Source organism: Sturnus vulgaris, unplaced genomic scaffold (genome assembly GCF_052056855.1).
Source record: "Sturnus vulgaris isolate bStuVul1 unplaced genomic scaffold, bStuVul1.hap1 Scaffold_141, whole genome shotgun sequence".
NCBI lineage: Eukaryota > Metazoa > Chordata > Aves > Passeriformes > Sturnidae > Sturnus > Sturnus vulgaris.
Genome location: NW_028276063.1, coordinates 172,563 through 192,788, shown reverse-complemented (window position 1 = coordinate 192,788; position 20,226 = coordinate 172,563). Strand labels below are relative to the sequence as shown.

Sequence of the window (20,226 nt, the reverse complement as noted above, 5' to 3'; positions counted from 1 at the left end):
GACAGGTGAAGCCGCGAAGGGGCCCCGGCAAATGGGATGACGATCCCATAATACCCCCGGAGAGTCCCTTGGGGTGAATGCTGAGGTCTTGGGAGAGATTGTATATTCACCCAGAAGTAACTATGGAAATTATGGTAAAATATTGTTATTTTGTGTGGCCAGAGTATAAGTTGGCAAGAGGACTTATATGGCTACTTATGGAACAGATAAAATTCATTTGTGTCGAATTTTGTGAAGGTATTTAGAGGAAAGTGGTGAGGATTGGAATGTTTTTCAGCACCTTCCCCCGTCTTGTCCTCCAGTGTTGCTAGCTGACCCAGGGCCAGCTGCAGGTCGTCTGTATCCTCAACTTTCAGAGCAAGGGGATCAGGGAAATGTTATTCCTACAGCCCCACCTGAGAAGGATGATGGTGTAGGGGGAGGGGAGCAGCATGTTGTATCACCCCCCAGAACTAGAAGAGGAACTCAGTTTAGGGCATCAGAAGCCCCCCAAGAGACAGGGGTACACCAGATGCCACTCCGTCAAGTTCCTTTGGGGGGTCAAGGGGGAGGATTTGGGTTTGTAATTGTACCACTCACTACCCAGGATATAAGAGGGTTGAAAAAAGAATTACCCCCATATTTGGATGATCCCATAGGGGTGGGGGAAAAGATAGAGGAATATTTGGGAAATGCGGATTATACATGGAAGGATTGGGATTTTCTTTTGGGAATTTTGTTTGGGTCATCAGAGAAACGAATGATTTTGCAGAAAGCTCGGCAGCTGTGGGAGGATGAACACCCACAAGCAGCAGGGGGGGCTGGACCCAATGCACCTACGGTGGGTGATGCCATCCCCCAGGCAGACCCCCAGTGGGACCCAAATAACCAGGCCAGTCTGGCTCGCCTTTTCGATTACCGTGCTTATTTGATCAGGGCAATCAAGTCTGCGGCTCCCAGAACTAACAACATAGCTAAGGCTATGTCGTTAGAACAGGAGAAACAGGAAAGCCCCTCTCATTGGTTGGAGAGGATTAGGGATGCCTTGAGGAAGCACGGGGGGATGGATCCTGAAGGGCCAGCCTTCAACACATTACTTAAGGTGCAATTTGTTACTAAGGCCTGTCCTGATATAAGGAAAGGGGTACAAAAAGATAAAAAGTGGCAAAATAAGCCTCTAAAGGAATTGGTTAGAAAACCGCAGCAGATATGTGTAAGAAGGGATGAGGAAAAGGCAGAAGCTAAAGCAAAGATGATGGCAGAGTTTTTGCAGCCCCAGAGGAATAAACCGCAGGGTCCAAGGGATCCCCAGGGACAGAGGGGACGGGGTCGGTCACAAGGAAGTGGCAAAGGGATTCCCTCCTCGGCCGGGGACAGCCGACCCAAACAGCGGCTGGGGAAGAACCAGTGTGCTGTCTGCAGGGCAGAAGGGCATTGGAAAAACGAGTGTCTGCAGAAACAACTGGACCCTCAGGAGGAGGAAGTCCAGAGAATAATAGAAATGGATTTTTAGGGGTGTCAGGGGCTCCTATTATACCAAAGACCCACCACTCAAGAGCCCTTGATAACTTTTAAGGTGGGTCCGGATCGAGAGGAGGTGTGTTTTCTGGTAGACACGGGGGCCTCTCGGTCCAACTTAAATTTTATACCTAAGGGGGGAAATTGTCAAAAAGATCCTTGGTTATTCAAGGAGTAAGCGGGAAGGATGAGCGAGTGCATTTTATTCAACTGCTGTTAATAGATGTGGGGGACAGATTTGAACTGCATGAATTCTTGTTTGTTCCTAATTGTGATTGTAATTTACTGGGAAGAGATTTGATGGCTAAAATGGGAATGCAAATTAGCATTGTAAGAAGTGACACGGAGTCCGAAACTGTGATATCTTTGTGTAAAATGTCTGAAAAGGCTTATGCTAAAATAAATCCGGAAGTATGGGCAGCTCCAGGGAAATATGGGAAGCTGGACATAGAGCCTCTCCAAATTACTTTGAAGCAACCAGGACAAGTGGTGTCTAAAAAGCAATACCCTCTTTCAAGGGAGGGAAAGAAGAGGTTACAGCCTGTTATTGAGTCCCTGCTAAAAGCAGGTCTTTTAGAGCCGTGTATGTCTCCCTATAACACTCCTATATCCTGCCAGTTAAGAAACCAGATGGAACCTACAGAATGGTGCAGGATTTAAGAATAATAAATGAGATTGTCAAATCAAGGCATCCCACAGTTCCAGATCCATACACAATCCTAAATCAAATCCCTTCTTCACATCAGTATTATTCTGTACTGGATTTGAAGGATGCTTTCTGGGGGTGTCCAATCACAGAAGATAGTAAACAGTATTTTGCTTTTGAGTGGGAACAGGAGGAAGGAGGGAAAATGATAAAACAACAATTGACATGGACAGTACTCCCTCAAGGATATACAGAGTCACCAGTTCTGTTTGGGCAAGCTTTGCAGAAAATATTAAGAGAGTTTACTCCACCCTTAGGAGTCAAGTTGTTGCAGTATGTAGATGATTTGCTCTTATCAGGGGAACAGGAAAAGGTGGTTGAAGAGGCTACTGTAAAGCTGCTTAATTTTCTTGCAAAAAAAGGACTTAGAGTATCCAAAAAGAAAGCACAGTTAGTAGAAAAGAAGGTCAAATATTTGGGACACATTCTGTCCGAAGGGTTATGGTGTATTGATCCAGAAAGGATACAAGGGATTTTACAGGTACCATTACCCCAGACTGAAAAGGAGTTACGGCAGTTTTTAGGGTTGGTGGGGTACTGTAGAGCATGGATCGAGGATTTTTCTGTGGTGGCCAGACCTTTATATAACTTTTTAACTCAAAACAGTCCTAATGTTGTGGTATGGACACCAGAAGGAGAGAAAAGCTTTAAGACCTCCAGACACGGGCTAGGGAAGATCTACGGGATATTCCCTGGCCTGAGGGAGAGAATGTGTTCATTGATGGGTCCTCCAAGGTGGTAGAAGGGAAACGATTTACAGGATACTCTATCGTGAATGGGAAGCAATTAAGGGAAGGGGGGAGGTTACCACACACCTGATCAGCTCAGACAGCAGAGCTGTACGCGCTTGTGAGAGCCTGTGAATTATACCAGGACAAGACAGTAAATATATTTACTGATTCTAAATATGTATATGGGGTAATACATGCATTTGGAAAACTATGGGAAGAAAGAGGTTTATTAAGCTGCAGAAGAAAGACATTAGCTCACGAGAACTTAATCTCTCGCCTATTGGAGGCAGTGAATTTACCAAAAAAGGTGGCGATAATCCACATTAAGGGGCATCAGGCAGGATGGTCGGAGGAGGCAATAGGAAACCGACTGGCTGATGAAGAAGCTCACAAAGCTGCATTGTTGCCAGAAGTCTCTAAGATCCTGCCTATGCTCCCAGTAACTGCACCGCTGCCAGAGAAACTCTCTTTTCCACCAGAGGAACTTGAGATAATTAAAAAGAGTGGGGCAGAGAAAAGAGAAAATAATTGGTTTACAAAGGATGGTAAGCAGTGGATACCAAAAGCTCTAGCCTTACAATTGTTAAAACAACTTCATGAAGGGAGTCATTGGGGCTCCCGAGGACTGGCAGAAGCCTTCCTCAAAATGTACGCTGCTGTTGGTCTCTTTAGCCTGGCAAAGCGAGCCACTGAAGGCTGTTTGACTTGTGCTAAAACCAACAACAAAGTTACAAAGAAACTGGCCAGGGGAGGGAGGCGTTGGGCAGTACGTCCCTTCCAGAGATGCCAGGTGGATTTTACTGAAATGCCTCGAGTGGCAAGATTTAAATATCTTCTGGTAATAGTATGTCAATTAACCGGGTGGCCAGAAGCATTTCCAACTGTGTCAGCAACTACAGGATCAGTTGTTAAAATATTTTTGAAACAAATAATTCCAAGATATGGGATGGTGGAAGCAATAGATTCAGATAGGGGAACTCATTTTACAGGAAAAATTCTTCAAGGAGTTATGACTGCTTTAGGAATACGGTGGAACCTCCATACCCCCTGGCATCCACAAAGTTCAGGCCAGGTTGAGAGGATGAATGGAGAAATAAAGAAACATCTCCTAAAGCTGGTGATAGAAACTAAAATGCCATGGGTACGGCTCCTGCCCCTGGCTTTAGCAAGGATAAGAGCCAGACCCAGGGGAGATATTCAGTTATCTCCCTTTAAATTGATGTTTGGAATTCCTTACCCTTGTAATTCTCAGCCTAGTGGGGGGATAGAGATAAGTGATGTGTATTTAAAACAATATGTGGCTCGGATACTGTCTCTTGTGAAATCTCTTCGACAGGAAGCTCAGCTGGCACAGACCCTGCCTTTGGACTTTGCTGTTCACAACATCCAACCGGGAGACTGGGTCCTAGTTAAGGAGTGGAAAGAAGCACCACTGGTGGCCAAGTGGCGTGGACCTTTCCAGGTGTTGCTGAGCACAGGAATAGCTGTCAAGACAGCTAAACACGGGTGAACCCATCACACTCGGGTCAAGGTCTCTGCAGCCCCAGAGATTTGGACATCTCAGCTGGAGGAGAAGGATGGGAAGCCGCGACTGACACTCCACAGGAGTGGACTGGAGCAGTAGCCAGTGCGTCGACATCGGGGGAAGCCTCGTGTGCCCACCCACAGAGTGCCTGCTGAAATAGTCTGTGTGGGCATCCCTCCTCTCAGATCTCCAGGCACTGGGGGCCAACCCTTGCTGTCATTGTTTTCTTTATGTTAAGCCGTTTCTGTGCCTTCGCTCGCCACAGGTGGTGTGAAAGACAAAGTGAAAGTAAAAATTAAGTTAGGAAATTAGATTACACAATCAGAATGTTTCTCTTAATAATGTTACCTTTATATTATCAGTTAGGTTGGGGCCAAGAATGGGAAAATAATTTTTTGACCTTAGGAGAAAAAGTAGCAAAAACCTTTAACCTTAGCAATTGTTGGGTCTGTGGAGGACCAGGGGGATCTGAAAACTGGCCATGGGTGGCCAGCCCAGTTGAACCTAAATGGTGGATTAGCACCCTGAGTGAGGTCCGTAATGGAACAGGATTTTGGGATGAAGAAGGAAGTCCATGGCGGCTTCATTCTTCTGAAAGAGGCACTTACTGTCTAAATAGGACAGGAAGCATATATATGGGAAAAAGTGTTTGTGACTGGACTTTATCTTTAGGTTTAGATTGTTGGACCCCCAACTGCCTTCCTTATGATTGTTCCAGATATCAAGGCAGATGGAATCAAACGCATGTTAAGCTCACAAATGGTAGCTGGGTAAAGTGCTCCTATCATAATTACCAGAAAGATTTAAAAGGCTGTAAAGCAGTGGGGAAGGATAAGTTTTTTGACCCCTTATTTTTAAGCTGTCCCCGAGATAATTCCACAAGTAGCACACATGTTATCCGTGACTACCAGTGGAAATGGCAACATCGAAATGGAACTCGAACCCTTTTTAATAGGTTCTGGTCCAAATCTAACAAAACAGATCTGAAATGTAACTGCAGGTGGAAACCTCATGTGGGAGCTTGGAAATGCAACTACTGTGATTCTTATGGTGAGGCAACCATTGTTGGGGGACCACTGGGCCCAGGGAGTAAGCTGTATTTTGACTCTCCAATTGACCATGAAAATTGGGAAGGTCCCTTTGCCAATGGGACCTGGGCTTTAAAGGGGCATTACTGGATTTGTGGCCAACATGCATATCGCAGGTTACCCCCAAACTGGTCAGAAATATGTTATGTGGGGTATATCAGACCACTGTTCTTTCTGCTACCACAGGTTCAGGGAAATCACTTAGGAATCAAGGTACATGATGATCTAATTAGAGAAAAGCGGTCAATTGATGTATCCCTGGCTGGAGGGAGCACCCAAAGATGGGGTGATGATGAATGGCCACCTGAACGAATCATACAACACTACGGACCAGCCACTTGGAATCCTAATGAATTCATATCAAGTGCCAGAGAACCCATTTATAATCTAAACCGGATAATTAGGTTACAAGCTGTCTTTGAAATAGTAAGTAACCAGACAGCTACAGCTCTTGACCTTCTTGCTGACCAGGCTACTCAGATGAGAACTGCAATATTTCAACACCGGATGGTATTAGACTATTTATTAGCAGAAGAAGGGGGAGTGTGTGGCAAATTTAACGACTCAAACTGCTGTTTGCAAATAGATGACAATAGAAAGGTGGTGAAGCAAATAGCAAAAGAAATAAGAAAATTAGCTCATGTGCCAGTCCAAACATGGAAAGGATGGGAATGGGACATGTTTTCTTGGCTACCTGGTGGACTATGGGTTAAACAACTACTTTTTTTCCTCTTATGTGCTGTAGCAACTCTAATATTTTTACCATGCATGATCCCTTGCTTAGTACAACTTATTCAACATGTGATCAAAGGGATGCAGGTAATAGCCACGCCTACTGATCCAGAGATGGTTACAAAAGGACAAAAATTGATGTCACTCCAAATAATTACAAAACCAAAAAGAACTCAGGAACAAGAAATTAAGTCAATGATAGCTAAAGTTTGTAAAGACAATTATTAAACAAATAAAAGAGGAGGGATTGAGAGGAATGTTAAATTTGTCTTTACAAATGAGTTGTGGATCAGCCTATAGATAAGGCTAGCACTGAGAGATAAGAGAAACAATGGGATGGATTCCACTGATTGATGAATGGAAAGAGATATTTGCCTTTACAAACAAACTGTAGGGCTGCTGATAAATGAAATTGGATATCGAAAGATGAAAGAAGCAACGGGGGGAAAACTATGAATTCTATAAGAATTAAAAATTAAAAGGGAGGGTTATACATTAGAGGGGAATTTCAGGTATCAGGCGTTCCGGGAAGTCTGTGCCTCTCAAGTACCTCAGCCAATGGGGAAAGAGAGAGGGAAATGCGGCCGGGAAAATAGGATAAAAAGGAGGCTGCGTCCTCCGAAAATTTGAGAGATCCCAGGGGAATGTCCCATGGCCTCTCCCTTTATTCGAATAAAGCAAAAAGGACTCCTCTGTCTCCTTTTTGGACATAAACCTCTGGTGTTTGTGGATTAATTTTCCTGACAATTTTAGACGTCCTTTGTGTGGCTCTTTGACTGATTCTAGGCCAAACCTGGTGGATTTAGGCTGGATGTCTGGCCCTTTTTTGGTGATTTTAGCCCAAACCAGACCCTTTAGACCGCCGCTCTTTGACCCCAATCCTTCCCCTCACAGTTCCCGCCCTTTCCTTGACTCCGCCCCTTTTCCCTCACAGTCCCTGTGTATCTTTAACCCCGCCCCTTTCATTCGTACTGAGCCCCTGTGTTCACCACGCCCCTTTCCCCTCCATCCCAGGGCGCGTTCCTCTCGCGCATGCTCAGAAGACTCGGCGGTGCCTTCCGATCGTCGCCATTTTCGCTCCCTCTCTAGCGGCCCGGCTTCAGCATGTCCGAGAGCTACGGTGGGGCTGGAGAGGATCTATAGGGGATCTGTAGGGGACTGGGGGGAGGGCTGAGGGTCTCTATAGATCAGTTGGGTTTTTCTGTAGGGGATTTGAGGGGCTCTGGGGGGTCCCTAAAGGGTATCTGGGAGGTATATAAGGGAAATATAAGGAGACTAGGGGGGGTCTGAGGGACTCTATAGATGCTTTGTATTTGTCTATAGCGGATTTGTGGGGTCCCTAAAGGGAGTCTGTGAGGTCTGTAGGGGACTGCGAAGGCTTTACGGCGCTGGGGGTGTCTGGGGGTCTGTATAAGGGATTTGGGCTTGTCTGTAGGGAATTTCGGGGGCTTTGCGGGGTCCCTAAAGGCTGTCTGGAAGGTCTATAAGGGATCTATAGGGGACTGGGGGGTCTGCGGGTCTCTATAGATGATTTGTGTTTGTTTATAGTGGATTTGGGGGGGCTCTGCGGCGTCGTTAAAGGCGGTCTGGGAGGTCTATAGGGGATCTTTAAGGGATCTATAGGAGACTGGGCGGGTCTGAGGGAGTCGATAGAAGATTTGGGCTTGTCTATAGGGGATTTGAGGGCATCCGGGGGATCCCTAAAGAGTGTCTGGGAGGTCTATAGGGGATCTGTAGGGGACTGGGGGGGGATTCTGGGGGTCTGTATAGGGGATTTGGGCTTGCCCATAGGGAATTTGGGTAGCTCTGGGGCGTCCCTAAATGGGGTCTGGGAGGTCTATAGGGAATCTGTAGGGTACTGGGGGGTTCTGAGGGTCTCTATAGAAGATTTGGGCTTGTCTGTAGTGGATTTTTGGGGTCGCTAACGGGGGATTGTGAGGTCTATAGGGAGTCTATAGGGGTCTGGGGTGGCTTTATGGCCTTGGGGGGGTTTCTGGGGGTCTGTATAAGGGATTTGGGCTTGTCTGTAGGGGATCTGGGGGCCTCTGGGGCATCCCTAAAGGGGGTCTGGGAGGACTGTAGGGCATCTATAGGGGACTGGGAGGGGTCTCAGGGTCTCTATAGAGGATTTAGGTTTGTCTATAGGGGATTTTGGGGGCTCTGGGGAGGTCCCAAAAAGGGAGTTCTACAGGGGTTCTATAGCGGCCTGGTAGAGCTTATAGAGGGTCCAGAGGGGCTTCATGGTCTCTATAGGGGAATTCTGGGATACTGATAGGGAATTTCTGGGAAATATTGGGCTCTGTCCATGGAATTCTTCAGCTCCCTATAGGAATGTATATGGTTCCTATTGAGAATTTTGGGGAACTTTGGGGTCCTTAAAGGGAATCTGGAAGTGTCTTGGGAATTTTGGGGTCCTTATAAAAAATTTATGGGTGATTAAAGGGAATTTTGTAGCTCCTATAGGGAATTTTTGGACCAATATTGAGAATTTTGAGAACTGTGGGGTCTCTACCAGGAATTTTTTTTAAATATTGGGTCCAAACATGGGATTTTTTAGGTCTCTTTTCGGAAGTTTTAAAATATTGGGGCCTTCAACTGGAATTTTGGAGGATACCATAAGGAATTTTCAGAATTTTTGGGGTCCTTGTAGAGAAAGTTGTGTCTCAACACAGAAAGTTTGGGTTCTCTATAGGAAATGTTTGGGATCTCTGTAGGGAATATTTGGGTCCAAATGGGGGAATTTGAGGGGAGAATTTTGGGTAACAGTGAACAGCTGGCATGAAACCTATGGGACTCAGTGGTATAATTTTAGGGTGATTTTAGGTCCCTTTAGGTGGGTTTCAGAGCAGTTTGGGTGTGTTTAGGCACATTTTGGTGATTTTATGAAAAACCAGGCAATTTCAAGGTACATTTCACTCACATTTGAGAGATTGAAGAGTGGTTTTGGACCATTTTGTGTGGATTTTAAACCACCTTGAGCAAATTTAGACAGCTTTAGTTCTATTTTAACCGCATTTGGCTGAATTTAGGCCGAACTATCAGGATATAGAGTGGATTGTAGGAGCTTTGCCTGATTTTAGGCCAAAACGAATTGGTTTTAAGGAGGATTTTAGACTGCTTTGGACAATGCTAGGCCCATTTGGGTGATTTAAGAGCCAATTGTGTGTATGTGAGGCCCATTTGGGGGACTTTAGGCCAAATCTGGTGGATTTAGTCTGCTTTTGAGGCCAGTTTTGGTGATTTTAGGCCAAACTAGAGCCTTTTAGAACTGCGCGTCCCTTTGGCCCCGCCCCTTTCCCCTCACAGTTCCCGCCCTTCCCTTCGCCCCGCCCCTTTCTCCTCACAGTTCCCGCCCTTTCCTTGACCCCGCCCCTTTCCCCTCACAGTTCCCGCCCTTTTCTTGCCCCATCCCCTCCCAGTTCGGGGCTCGGAACGGGGGAGGAGGAGGAGGAGGGAGGGAGGAAGAGGCGGAGCGGCAGCAGGAAGCAGGAGCAGAGAAGGAGCGAATCAAGCGCGCGACCCCGGAGCTCCCTGAACTCGCAGCCCCCCCGGGACCATCGCCACCCATCCCGCAGGTGCCCGGGGAGGGGGAGCTCGCCCCGAATATCCCCGGTTGGGGGAGGGGGGGGGATCGGTGGGTTTGTGGTTTTTCTGGAAAGGATGTTGTTTTTCCCCAAACCAGTATTTCCCATTCCAAACCCTGACCCGATGGAGGAGGAGGAGGCTGCGAGGAAGAGGAAGTTGGCCCAGGAGCCGCAGGCAGGTGAGGAGGAAGTCAGTGCCCCTTTTCCCCTCTGTCCTGCTCCATCTCCCAGCCCAGCCCGGCCCCCGGCTGCAGGACAACCCCGCTGCTGACACCGTCCTGCCGGGGACGCGCTGGGGGGATCTCCTTCCCCTTCCCTCTGGCACGGAGGCAAATCCCATCCTCTTCTTGTCCTTCCTGCCCCAGACAAGGAGCTGAGCACGGAGAGCAGGGAGGACAAATCCCCGCGGCAGAACCTCGTGGAAGAGGCCGTTTGGAGCGGCTCCACGGCACAGGAATGCAACGGGGAGGAAAAGCCGTGGAGATTCCACACGAAGAGGGGCTGCAAACGCAGATGGCGGGGATCTGAGGAGGAAAGCCCCAGCTTGGGCCGGGGGGGCGGCCGGAGATGGAGCCAGAGCTCGGTGCTGGTGGTCCATGAGCAGCTTCGTGATGGGGAGAAGCCCCACAAGTGCTCAGAGTGTGGGATGAGCTTCAGATGGCGATCCCGCCTCATCTGCCACCAGAGGATCCACACTGGGGAACGACCCTACAAATGTGGGGAGTGTGGGGATAGATTCAGTCAGAGCTCCCATCTGATCCAGCACCACAGGATCCACACTGGGGAACGACCTTACAAGTGTGGGGAGTGTGGGAAGACGTTTCTGACCAGCTCTAAGCTCCTCGTGCACCAGCGGATTCACATGGATGAGAGGCCCTTCCGCTGCCCTGACTGCTGTAAGGGCTTCAGGCAGAACTCCCATCTTGTTAGGCACCAGCTCATCCACACTGGGGAAAAGCCTCACAAATGTGAGGAATGTGGGATGAGCTTCAGACAGAGCTCCCAGCTGATCTGCCACCAGAGGACCCACACTGGGGAGAGGCCGTACAAGTGTGAGGAGTGTGGGAAGAGCTTCAGTGAACGTACCACATTGATCCGCCATCAGAACATCCACACTGGGAAAAGGCCATACAAGTGTGAGGAGTGTGGGAAGGCCTTCAGGCAGCGTTCTGGCCTGATCCGCCACGAAACGATCCACACTGGGGAGAGGCCCTATGAGTGTTCCAAGTGTGGGAAGAGGCTTACCACCAGCTCTGCTCTCCTCAGGCACTACCAGACACACACGGAGGAGAGGCCTTTCCAGTGCTCCGACTGTGGGAAAGGCTTCAGGCGAAATTCAACCCTCATCAACCACCGGCGCATCCACACCGGGGAGAGGCCCTTCAATTGTGAGGAGTGTGGGAAGAGTTTCACATGGAGCTCAGACTTGACCAGACACCAACGGAGGCACTGGTAAGGGAAGCCCTGTGTGTTCCTCGACTGCGGGAAGAGCTTCGTCCACTGCTCCAACTCCATTCCCCACTGGAGGACACACAGAGCCCTGGTGACCCACATTCCGTGGGATCCATGTTGGGAAGACACCTGGCTGCTTATCCTTTTGTTTTGGCATTCATTTTTTTCTCTTCTCCATCTCTTTTCTCTGCAAAAGAGGTATCGATCTGTCACCTCAAAACCACTCAAATCCCACTTAAAACACCTCCATTTTAATTCAGAAGGGCTCAATTCCACTTCCAAGTGCCTTGTTCCCTCCTCAAAGCAACTCAGTCCCACGGGAACCTTACTGGATTCCACAGCCACCAGGGTGAGAAGGGGATGGAAGGAGATTGGGAGAAATGGGATCCAAATTTGGAGTGGTGGGATTGGGATTGTGTTGGGCTGGCTGGGTGGAATGGATTTGATAGTGAATAAAAGTTTTAGAATTCCTGATTTCTGTCCCATTCACTTCCAGTCAGTTGCAGTTCTGTTTTCACTGGCACCTTCTCACCTGATTGTGTTTTTGTCCTCCTTTCTCTCTGGCCTCTCTCTGCCTGCTCTGTTTTTCTCTCAGGGTCTCCCTTGACCCAGGTCAGCTCCCACCAAAGACCCTCCCCTGATTTAATTCCCTGTGCAGGAGCTCCAACAGCCATGGGTGAAGTTAGGAAGGCTGGCAGTGAAATGTCCCTGTAAGATCTTGCTGCATTTGGCTTTTGGCCCCTTCTGAAGAGCTTTGCCTTCAAGGGCAGGAACATCTTTTCCTGGCTGGGAACTGGAATTCCAGACCCTGGCAGTGTGAGCCATGCAGGAGCATCCAGACTGGGATCATGGGGCTGGGATGACATGGACTGGGATCCTCCAGACTGGGACTGCACAGACTGGGACCAGATGGATCAGGTCCAAACAGACTGGGATTGTACAGACTGGGATCACATGGGCTGGGATTGTACAGACTGGGATCACATGGACTGGGACCATATGGACTGGGATGGCTGCACCAGAACGATGGGAACCGAGGCGGTCCCGCCCCACCCAGGGGTCCCTCCCAGTCCTGCCCAGTCCCGTGCAGGGGCGCAGCCAAAACTCCCCAGAGTGAATGCGGAGATCCCGGAGCGCTGCCGGTGTCGGTCTCTGTCCCGGTGCTGGTCTGGGTCTCAGTCTTGGAGCAGTCCTGGAGTGCTCCTAATGCTCGTTCTGCTCCCAGTCTGAAGCTCTAGGGCAGTGCTGGTCTTAGTCCTATTGCGGTGCCACTCTCAGTGCCAGTTCTGCTGCTGGTCTCGGTCCAAGTTCCACAGCAGTCCTAGAGGTCTCTCCTGTCTGGCCACAGTGTCCGTGATGGTCTCAGTCTTGGTCCCAGTGCCAGTTATGGCACTGCTTTCAGTCTCGATCTCGATTGCGCACACATTAGGCCCATTTTGGTGATTTTACGCCAAACTGGGCAGTTTTAGGCTAGATGGCCCCTTTGGATGATTTTAGGCCTATACAGAAGGACCTTAACCCAGCGTTGGTGATTTTTGGCCCATTTAGTAGGATTTTCGGCCTCTTTGGGTAATTTTAGGTTGAATCAAGCCCTCTTATGGTGCTTTTAGGTCTCGTAGTATTGTTTTCACAACAGTTTGGTTGTCTTTAGGTCTCTTTGGGTGACTTGAGGCGAAACCAGGCAATTTCAGGATGCATTTTACATGCATTTGGGAGATTGAAGGGGATTTTGGGCCATTTTATGAGGGTTTTAAAGCACTTTTGCCAGTTTTACACACTTTAGTTGGATTTTAACCCCATTTCGTGGATTTTAGGCTGAACTCTGTGGGTAGAGGATAGATTTTAAGGCATTTAGGTGATTTTAGGCCAAACCTGGTGGATTTACTCTGCATTTGAGGCGTTTTTTGGTGATTTTAGGCCAAATCAAACCGGTTTTGGACCAGGTGGCTCTTTAGCCCCGCCCCTTTCCCCTCACAGTTCCCGCCCTTCCCTTCGCCCCGCCCCTTTCTCCTCACAGTTCCCGCCCTTTCCTTGACCCCGCCCCTTTCCCCTCACAGTTCCCGCCCTTTCCTTGCCCCATCCCCTCCCAGTTCGGGGCTCGGAACGGGAGAGGAGGAGGAGGAGGGAGGGAGGAAGAGGCGGAGCGGCAGAAGGAAGCAGGAGCAGAGAAGGAGCGAATCAAGCGCGCGACCCCGGAGCTCCCTGAACTCGCAGCCCCCCCGGGACCATCGCCACCCATCCCGCAGGTGCCCGGGGAGGGGGAGCTCTCCCCGAATATCCCGGGGGTGTCCCTGGGTTTGGTGTTATTTTTGGGGGGAAGTTTGGATGTTGCAGGGCTGCAGAGGCGCAGATGGCCCTCGGGGGGACATCGGGGGGTCCCCGGGAGGTGTTTTTGGGGGTCCCGGTGGGTGCCGGCAGAGCCCCGGCGGGGCCCGGGGGGATGCGGGTCCCCCCGCGGTGGGGGTTGGGCTTCCCGGGCCGGGCCCTGCGAGCTGTGCCGGGGCCAGGTGGGGAGCGCGCGGGAGCGGCGGGATCGGCGGGGGGACACCGGTTTGGGGGAGCCCCGGGAGAGCCGCGGCTTCCCTGAGCGGGAGCCCAGAGACAGGAGAGCCCCAGAAGGGCAAAGCGGGGAGCCCGAGAGGGGGGGACCCCTGGGATTGCCGGGACCCCGGCGGGGGGTGCTGGGGCTGGAGGGGCGGCATGGCCGGGAAGGGGGTTCGGGGGTGCGGGAGCCGGGAGTGGCTGCTCCCAGTATGAGCCCAGTTGCTCCCAATTTGATCCCAGTTACTCCCAATCGTTCCCTATTATGATGTAATTTCCTCCCAGCGCGGTCCCAGTTGCTCCCACGGTAACCGAAACTGTGGGAAAATAAAAAACTGCTAAGAATTGTTTTAAATTTAAAGAGTCAAGCCGTTACTTTATTTTCTCGCCTGAATATACCACAGAAATCATCTCATCCACACATATCCTGGCTGTGCAGAGAGAATCATCCCATGACACTCCGTTTTTAGTAGATTTTTCAGATTCTTTATACAGTCAATACTTATAGAAAAGAATTAAGTCAGTGTTCTTTGGTCTCAAGTTGCAAATACTCAGTTCCTAATATTTGGTGTTCTTTTGGGTCGGAATTTCTTCCCTTCTGATGTTAATTACATTTCGATTCCCTGATTTTCTTATCAGTCTTATCAGAGGAGATGTCTGCAATTCTGCCAGAGGCAGAGTCTGGGGTAGATGTTCTTCGGTGGCCACTGATGTTCTGTTAATGGCCGCTGATGGCCCTTGATCTTTGGGGGAGCTCCCAGTCTGTTGATGTGTTGAGTTCATCAGACCCTACCTGATACAGCAATGCTCTGGAAAGAAACCTAAATCTCTTTTTCCAGGGCAAAGGCAAATGAATCCCCTCAATTAAAGTTATACAAAAATTTTTAAAAGGGATATGTCTTCCAACACCACTTCGATCCAGTGAGTTCCCAGTTCTCCCAGCTCCCCCGTTCCCACTCACTCCCCATTAGATTCCAGTCACCACCCCTATGGTCTCAGACACTTCCAGTATATCCCAGTTACCCTGTGCAATCTTGTAATCATTCCCAGGCACCCCCAGTTACCTCTGTGTAGTTCACTTGCCCCCAATGTGATCCCAGGTGTACCCAGTTGCTGCTAGAATAGTCCCAGTGGCTCTCAGAATGGTTTCCTTTTTTTTGGGTGAGGTGGAGGAAATTTGGAGAATGCAGAGCTCCAAATCTGATCAGAAAATACCTCATGTGGGGACACTGGGGAGTCCCGGTGGCAGCTGCCGGAAGAGGCAGCCTGGAGGAGCAGAGCCCTGTGTCCCCCAGAACCCCAAAATGGGGAGCCCAAAGAGTGGTGGGAGCGCCACGATTTTGGGACCCTCAACAGCCTGGAGAGGGGCAAGGAGGACTCCTTGGACCCCCTGCACCCCAAAGCGGAGAATAAAGGGAGAAGGGACCCCAAAAACCCCAGCATCCCTAAATGGGGAAATGGAAGAGGGGGGAGCTTTTTGGATTCCTGGGACTCCCAGCAGCCTGGGGAGGGCGGGGACCGAGTAGATGGGGGACCCCCAATACAAGCGTGACCCCAGCAGCTGGGACTGGGGGGAACCCCCAAACACCAAAGGGGAGGGACCATTCCCAGGGACTCCTGGGAGGCATTTTCAGGGCTGAATGTTGGTGTTTGGGAGGTTTTTATGGACCCCAGATGCTCGGGGACTTCTAGAGATGGACTTGGGTGGCAGGAACCCGGAACACAACGTGCTCATCCCTTGTTTTTTCCCAAACCAGGATTTCCCATTCCCAACCCTTGGCCGGATGGAGGAGGAGGAGGAGGCTGCTAGGAAGAGGAAGATGCCCCAGGAGCTGCAGGCAGGTGAGGAGGAAGTCAGTGCCCCTTTTCCCCTCTGTCCTGCTCCATCTCCCAGCCCAGCACGGCCCCCGGCTGCAGGACAACCCGGCTGCCGACGCCGTCCTGCCGGGGACGCGCTGGGGGGATCTCCTTCCCCTTCCCTCTGGCACGGAGGCAAATCCCATCCTCTGCTTGTCCTTCCTGCCCCAGACAAGGAGCTGAGCACGGAGAGCAGGGAGGACAAATCCCCGCGGCAGAACCTCGTGGAAGAGGCCGTTTGGAGCGGCTCCACGGCACAGGAATGCAACGGGGAGGAAAAGCCGCGGAGATCCCGCACGAGGAGGGGCTGCAAACGCAGATGGCGGGGATCTGAGGAGAAAAGCCCCAGCCTGGGCGAAGGGGGCTGTCAGAGATGGAGCCAGAGCTCGGAGCTGGTGGTCCATGAGCAGCTTCGTGATGGGGAGAAGCCCCACAAATGCTCGGAGTGTGGGATGAGCTTCCGATCGAGGAACAGCCTGATCTACCACCAGAGGATCCACACTGGGGAACGACCCTACAAGTGTGGGGAGTGTGGGGATAGATTCAGAAGCAGCTCCCACCTGATCCAGCACCAGAGGATGCACACAGGAGAACGACCATACAAGTGTTCTGAGTGTGGGAAGGGATTCACAGTCCGCTCTAAACTGATCTACCACCAGATGCAGCACACTGGGGAGAGGCCCTACGAGTGTGATAAATGTGGGAAGAGGTTTCAGACCAGCAGCAATCTCCTCCAGCACCAGCGCACACACACAGAGGAGAGGCCCTTCCGCTGTCCCGACTGCGGGAAGGGCTTCAGGGAAAATGCCATCCTTACCAAACACCGGCGCATCCACACTGGAGAAAAGCCTCACAAGTGTGAGGAATGTGGGAAGAGTTTCAGTCAGAGCTCCAACCTGATCCGCCACCAGAGGACCCACACTGGGGAGAGGCCCTACAAGTGTGAGGAGTGTGGGAAGGACTTCAGGCACCCTTCCCACCTGATCCGCCACCAAAATATCCACACTGGGGAAAGGCCGTATGAGTGTTCTAAGTGTGGGAAGAAGTTTCCCACCAGCTCTGATCTCCTTCAGCACTACCAGACACACACGGAGGAGAGGCCTTTCCAGTGCTCTGACTGCGGGAAGGGCTTCAGGCGAAACTCCCACCTCATCATCCACCAGCGCATCCACACCGGGGAGAGGCCCCACGAGTGTCCTGACTGCGGGAAGGTCTTTAGGCAAAAATCCACCCTCATCAACCATCGGCGCATCCACACTGGAGAAAGGCCCTACAAGTGTGAGGAGTGTGAGATGAGCTTCTCCCAGAGCTCAGCCTTGACTCAACACCAACAGAGGCACCGGTAAGCGAAGCCCTGTGAATGCCCCGCGTGCGGGAAGAGCTTTGTGCACTGCTCCAACTCCATCCCCCACTGCAGGACCCACGTTGGGCAGAGCCCTGGTGTAAGGGTCGGTGCGAAGTTTCCCTTGTTTTTGCCTCCCAACCGTCGCAAGGAGACTCCAGGGACCCCCACCCAGGCTGACTCTGGACAATGGTTTCCTGGCCTGGCCAAGGTGGATGCTTGTCAGGTGACTGTGTGCTGGTGTATTGTGTTCACTGGACTGTGCTGTCGTGGCACCCACCAGAGATTGTGCTGTACCAACTGAGGACTGCCCATCCGCACCTTTCTCCCACAGCACCACACAATGATCCATAAATCTTCCCACTTTTTGGCCAGAAGCCACTCGCTTTGGAGAAGGACTATAAGAAAGCGACCCTCTGGAGAAGACCTTTGAGTACTCCCCATGGATGAAGACTCGTCTATTGGCTGGCCCATGAGGACATCCATCTCATCTCGTTGGTAACTACTTTCCCATCCCCTTCTATTTCTCTCTCTATACTTTGTTTCCTATATCTCTCCCCTCTATTGTCACTGAGTTGTTGGCATTTAATAAAAATGCATTGCTGTTGTTGAATAAACTGATTTTGTCCCCTGCATTTTGCCTGTTTGCACCTCTGAGATCAAATGAACCATCACGACCCCCGCTCTGCATTAATAGCGGATCGTGACACATGATGACCCACATTCCCTGGGATCCATGTTGGGAAGACACCTGGCTGCTTATCCTTTTGTTTTGGCCTTCATTTTTGTCTCTTCTTCATCTCTTTATGCTCAGAAAGCCAAAAAGGATCAATCTGTCACCTCTAAACCACTCAAATTCCGCTGAAAACACCTCAGTTTTCACCCAAAATGGCTCAATCCAGCTTCGTGGATCCTCAAAGCAACTCAGTCCTACAGGAACCTTACTAGATTCAACAGCCACCAGGGGTTGGAAGAAGATTGGGAGAAGTGGGATCCAAATTTGGAGCACTGGGATTGGGATTGTGTTGGGCTGGCTGGGTGGAATGGATTTGATAGTGAATAAAAGTTTTAGAATTCCTGATTTCTGTCCCATTCACTTCCAGTCAGTTGCAGTTCTGTTTTCAGTGGCACCTTCTCAGCTGATTGTGTTTGTGTCCTCCTTTCTCTCCTGCCTCTCTCTGCCTGCTCTGTTTCTCTCTCCGGGTCTCCCTTGACCCAGGGCAGCTCCCACCAAAGACCCTCCCCTGATTTAATTGCCCGTGCAGGAGCTCCAACAGCCATGGGTGAAGTTAGGAAGGCTGGCAGTGAAATGTCTCTGTAAGATCTTGCTGCACTTGGCTTTTGGCCCCTTCTGAAGAGCTTTGCCTTCAAGGGCAGGAACATCTTTTCCTGGCTGGGAACTGGAATTCCAGACCCTGGCAGTGTGAGCCATGCAGGACCCTCCAGACTGGGATGACGTGGGCTGGGATCCTCCAGACTGGGACTGCACAGACTGGGACCAGATGGATCAGGTCCAAACAGACTGGGATTGTACAGACTGGGATCACATGGGCTGGGATTGTACAGACTGGGATCACATGGACTGGGACCATATGGACCGGGATGGCTGCACCAGAACGATGGGAACCGAGGCTGTCCTGCCCCACCCAGGGGTCCCTCCCAGTCCTGCCCAGTCCCGTGCGGGGGCGCAGCCAAAACTCCCCAGAGTGAACGTGGAGATCCCGGAGCGCTGCCGGTGTCAGTCTGTGTCCCAGTCCCAGTCTCGATCTCAGTCTTGGAGCAGACCTGGAGCACTCCTGGTGCTGATTCCTGTCCCAGCCTGAATCTCAATCTCGGAGGGGTGCTGGTCTTGGTCTCACTCTTGGTCCTATTGGTCCAAGAGTTGCCCGTCTTGGTGCTAGTGAAGGTTCCTTTTTCAGTCTCAATCTCAGTCTCAGTCTCAATGTCGTTCTAGGTATTGGTCTCGGTCTCAGTCTTGGAGCAGTTCCGCTTTCAGTGCTGGCACTGGTGAAGGTGTTGGTCCTGGAGTGCTCCCAGTGCCAATATCAGTCTCAGTTCTGTTGCTGGTGCCAGTCTTGGTCCTGGTTCCAGTGCTGCTCTAGTCTATGTCCTGGAGTTCTCCTGGTGCCGGTCCCTCTCGGACTCAATTTGGTCCCAGTCCCAGGGCCAGTTTCAGTCTCATTCTCGGTCCCAGTGATGGCCTTGAGGAGGGCCAGTCTCAGTTATGATGTTGGTTCTCTTCCCAGTCTTGGTCTTGGTCCCAGTTCTGATGCCAGTCTTGGGGGATGCTGGTCTCGGGGGATTTTATCAATGATTGACAGACTGACAGGGACTACTGAGTCATGATCAGAATCTAAATCTATTGTGAGCTACAGATGCTTATACACCATTTTTAGGAAGGCAGTAATTTTTTACTACATTCATTGGGTTAAACATCACCCAGACAAAATTTACATTTCTACTTATTTAGTTCAATCTTCTTTCCTGTCTCCAGTCTTGATTCAATCTTCTTGGAATCTTCAAAGCTCTGTTTGTTCTTCCAAGGCATCTTGGTTATCAAACTGCAAATGCCAATTAAATCCACAGTGATCTGTGTCTCAGCTTCCACAGTGCTGGTCTCAGTCTGGGTCCTATAGCGGTGCCAGTCTCAGAGCCAGTGCTGGTTCTGTTTTCAGTCTCAGTCTCAGTCATAGTCTTGGAGAAGTGCCAGTCCCAGAGCCAGTGCTGGTTCTGTTTTCAGTCTCAGTCTCAGTCATAGTCTTGGAGCAGTGCCAGTCCCAGTGCTGGTACTGGTGCGGGTGTTGGTCCTGGAGTGCTCTCAGTGCCAATCTCAGTCTCAATTCTGGTGCCAGTGCCAGTCTCGGTGCTAGTTCTGGTGCCGCTCTCAGTCTCAGTCCCGGAATTCTCCCGGTGCCAGTCCCAGAGCAGGCCTGGAGCACTCCTGGTGCTAGTCACAGTGTTGGTGTTCGTCTCAGTCTTGGTCCCAGTGCCAGTTCTGGGGCCGGATTTGGTCTCAGTCTCAGTGCCAGTCCTAGTTCCAGTTCTGGAGCAGTTCTGGTCTCAGTTCTGGTGTTGGTTCTGTTCCCAATCTTGGTCTCGGTGTCCATTCTGATTTTGGTCTCATTCTTGGTGCTGGTGCCATTTCTTGTGCCAGTCTTGGTCCCAAAGATT

The 20,226-nt window shown here is 50.6% G+C and overlaps 2 protein-coding genes across 5 annotated transcripts; both read left to right on the top strand.

Annotated features, from left to right (window-relative positions):
- Positions 1–7,308: 7,308 nt before the first annotated feature.
- LOC148219374 (uncharacterized) lies at positions 7,309–11,789 on the top strand. Of its 3 annotated transcripts, XM_088157636.1 has the most exons (4): positions 7,316–7,399; positions 9,666–9,854; positions 9,962–10,042; positions 10,229–11,789. In XM_088157636.1, exons 3-4 carry the CDS (start codon positions 9,988–9,990, stop codon positions 11,317–11,319), a joined length of 1,146 nt encoding a protein of 381 aa, XP_088013762.1. In that variant the 5' UTR covers positions 7,316–7,399; positions 9,666–9,854; positions 9,962–9,987; the 3' UTR covers positions 11,320–11,789. The 3 variants fall into 3 exon arrangements, with proteins under 3 accessions (XP_088013761.1, XP_088013762.1, XP_088013759.1); XM_088157635.1 differs by lacking the exon at positions 9,666–9,854 and having other exon boundaries at positions 7,309–7,399; XM_088157633.1 differs by lacking the exons at positions 7,316–7,399; positions 9,666–9,854 and having other exon boundaries at positions 9,886–10,042.
- A 1,660-nt stretch (positions 11,790–13,449) lies between these two features.
- On the top strand, positions 13,450–17,690 carry LOC148219373 (uncharacterized). 2 transcript variants are annotated; one of them, XM_088157626.1, is made up of 3 exons: positions 13,450–13,561; positions 15,614–15,698; positions 15,885–17,690. In XM_088157626.1, exons 2-3 carry the CDS (start codon positions 15,641–15,643, stop codon positions 17,057–17,059), a joined length of 1,233 nt encoding a protein of 410 aa, XP_088013752.1. In that variant the 5' UTR covers positions 13,450–13,561; positions 15,614–15,640; the 3' UTR covers positions 17,060–17,690. The 2 variants fall into 2 exon arrangements, with proteins under 2 accessions (XP_088013752.1, XP_088013751.1); XM_088157625.1 differs by lacking the exon at positions 13,450–13,561 and having other exon boundaries at positions 14,055–15,698.
- Positions 17,691–20,226: the final 2,536 nt, after the last annotated feature.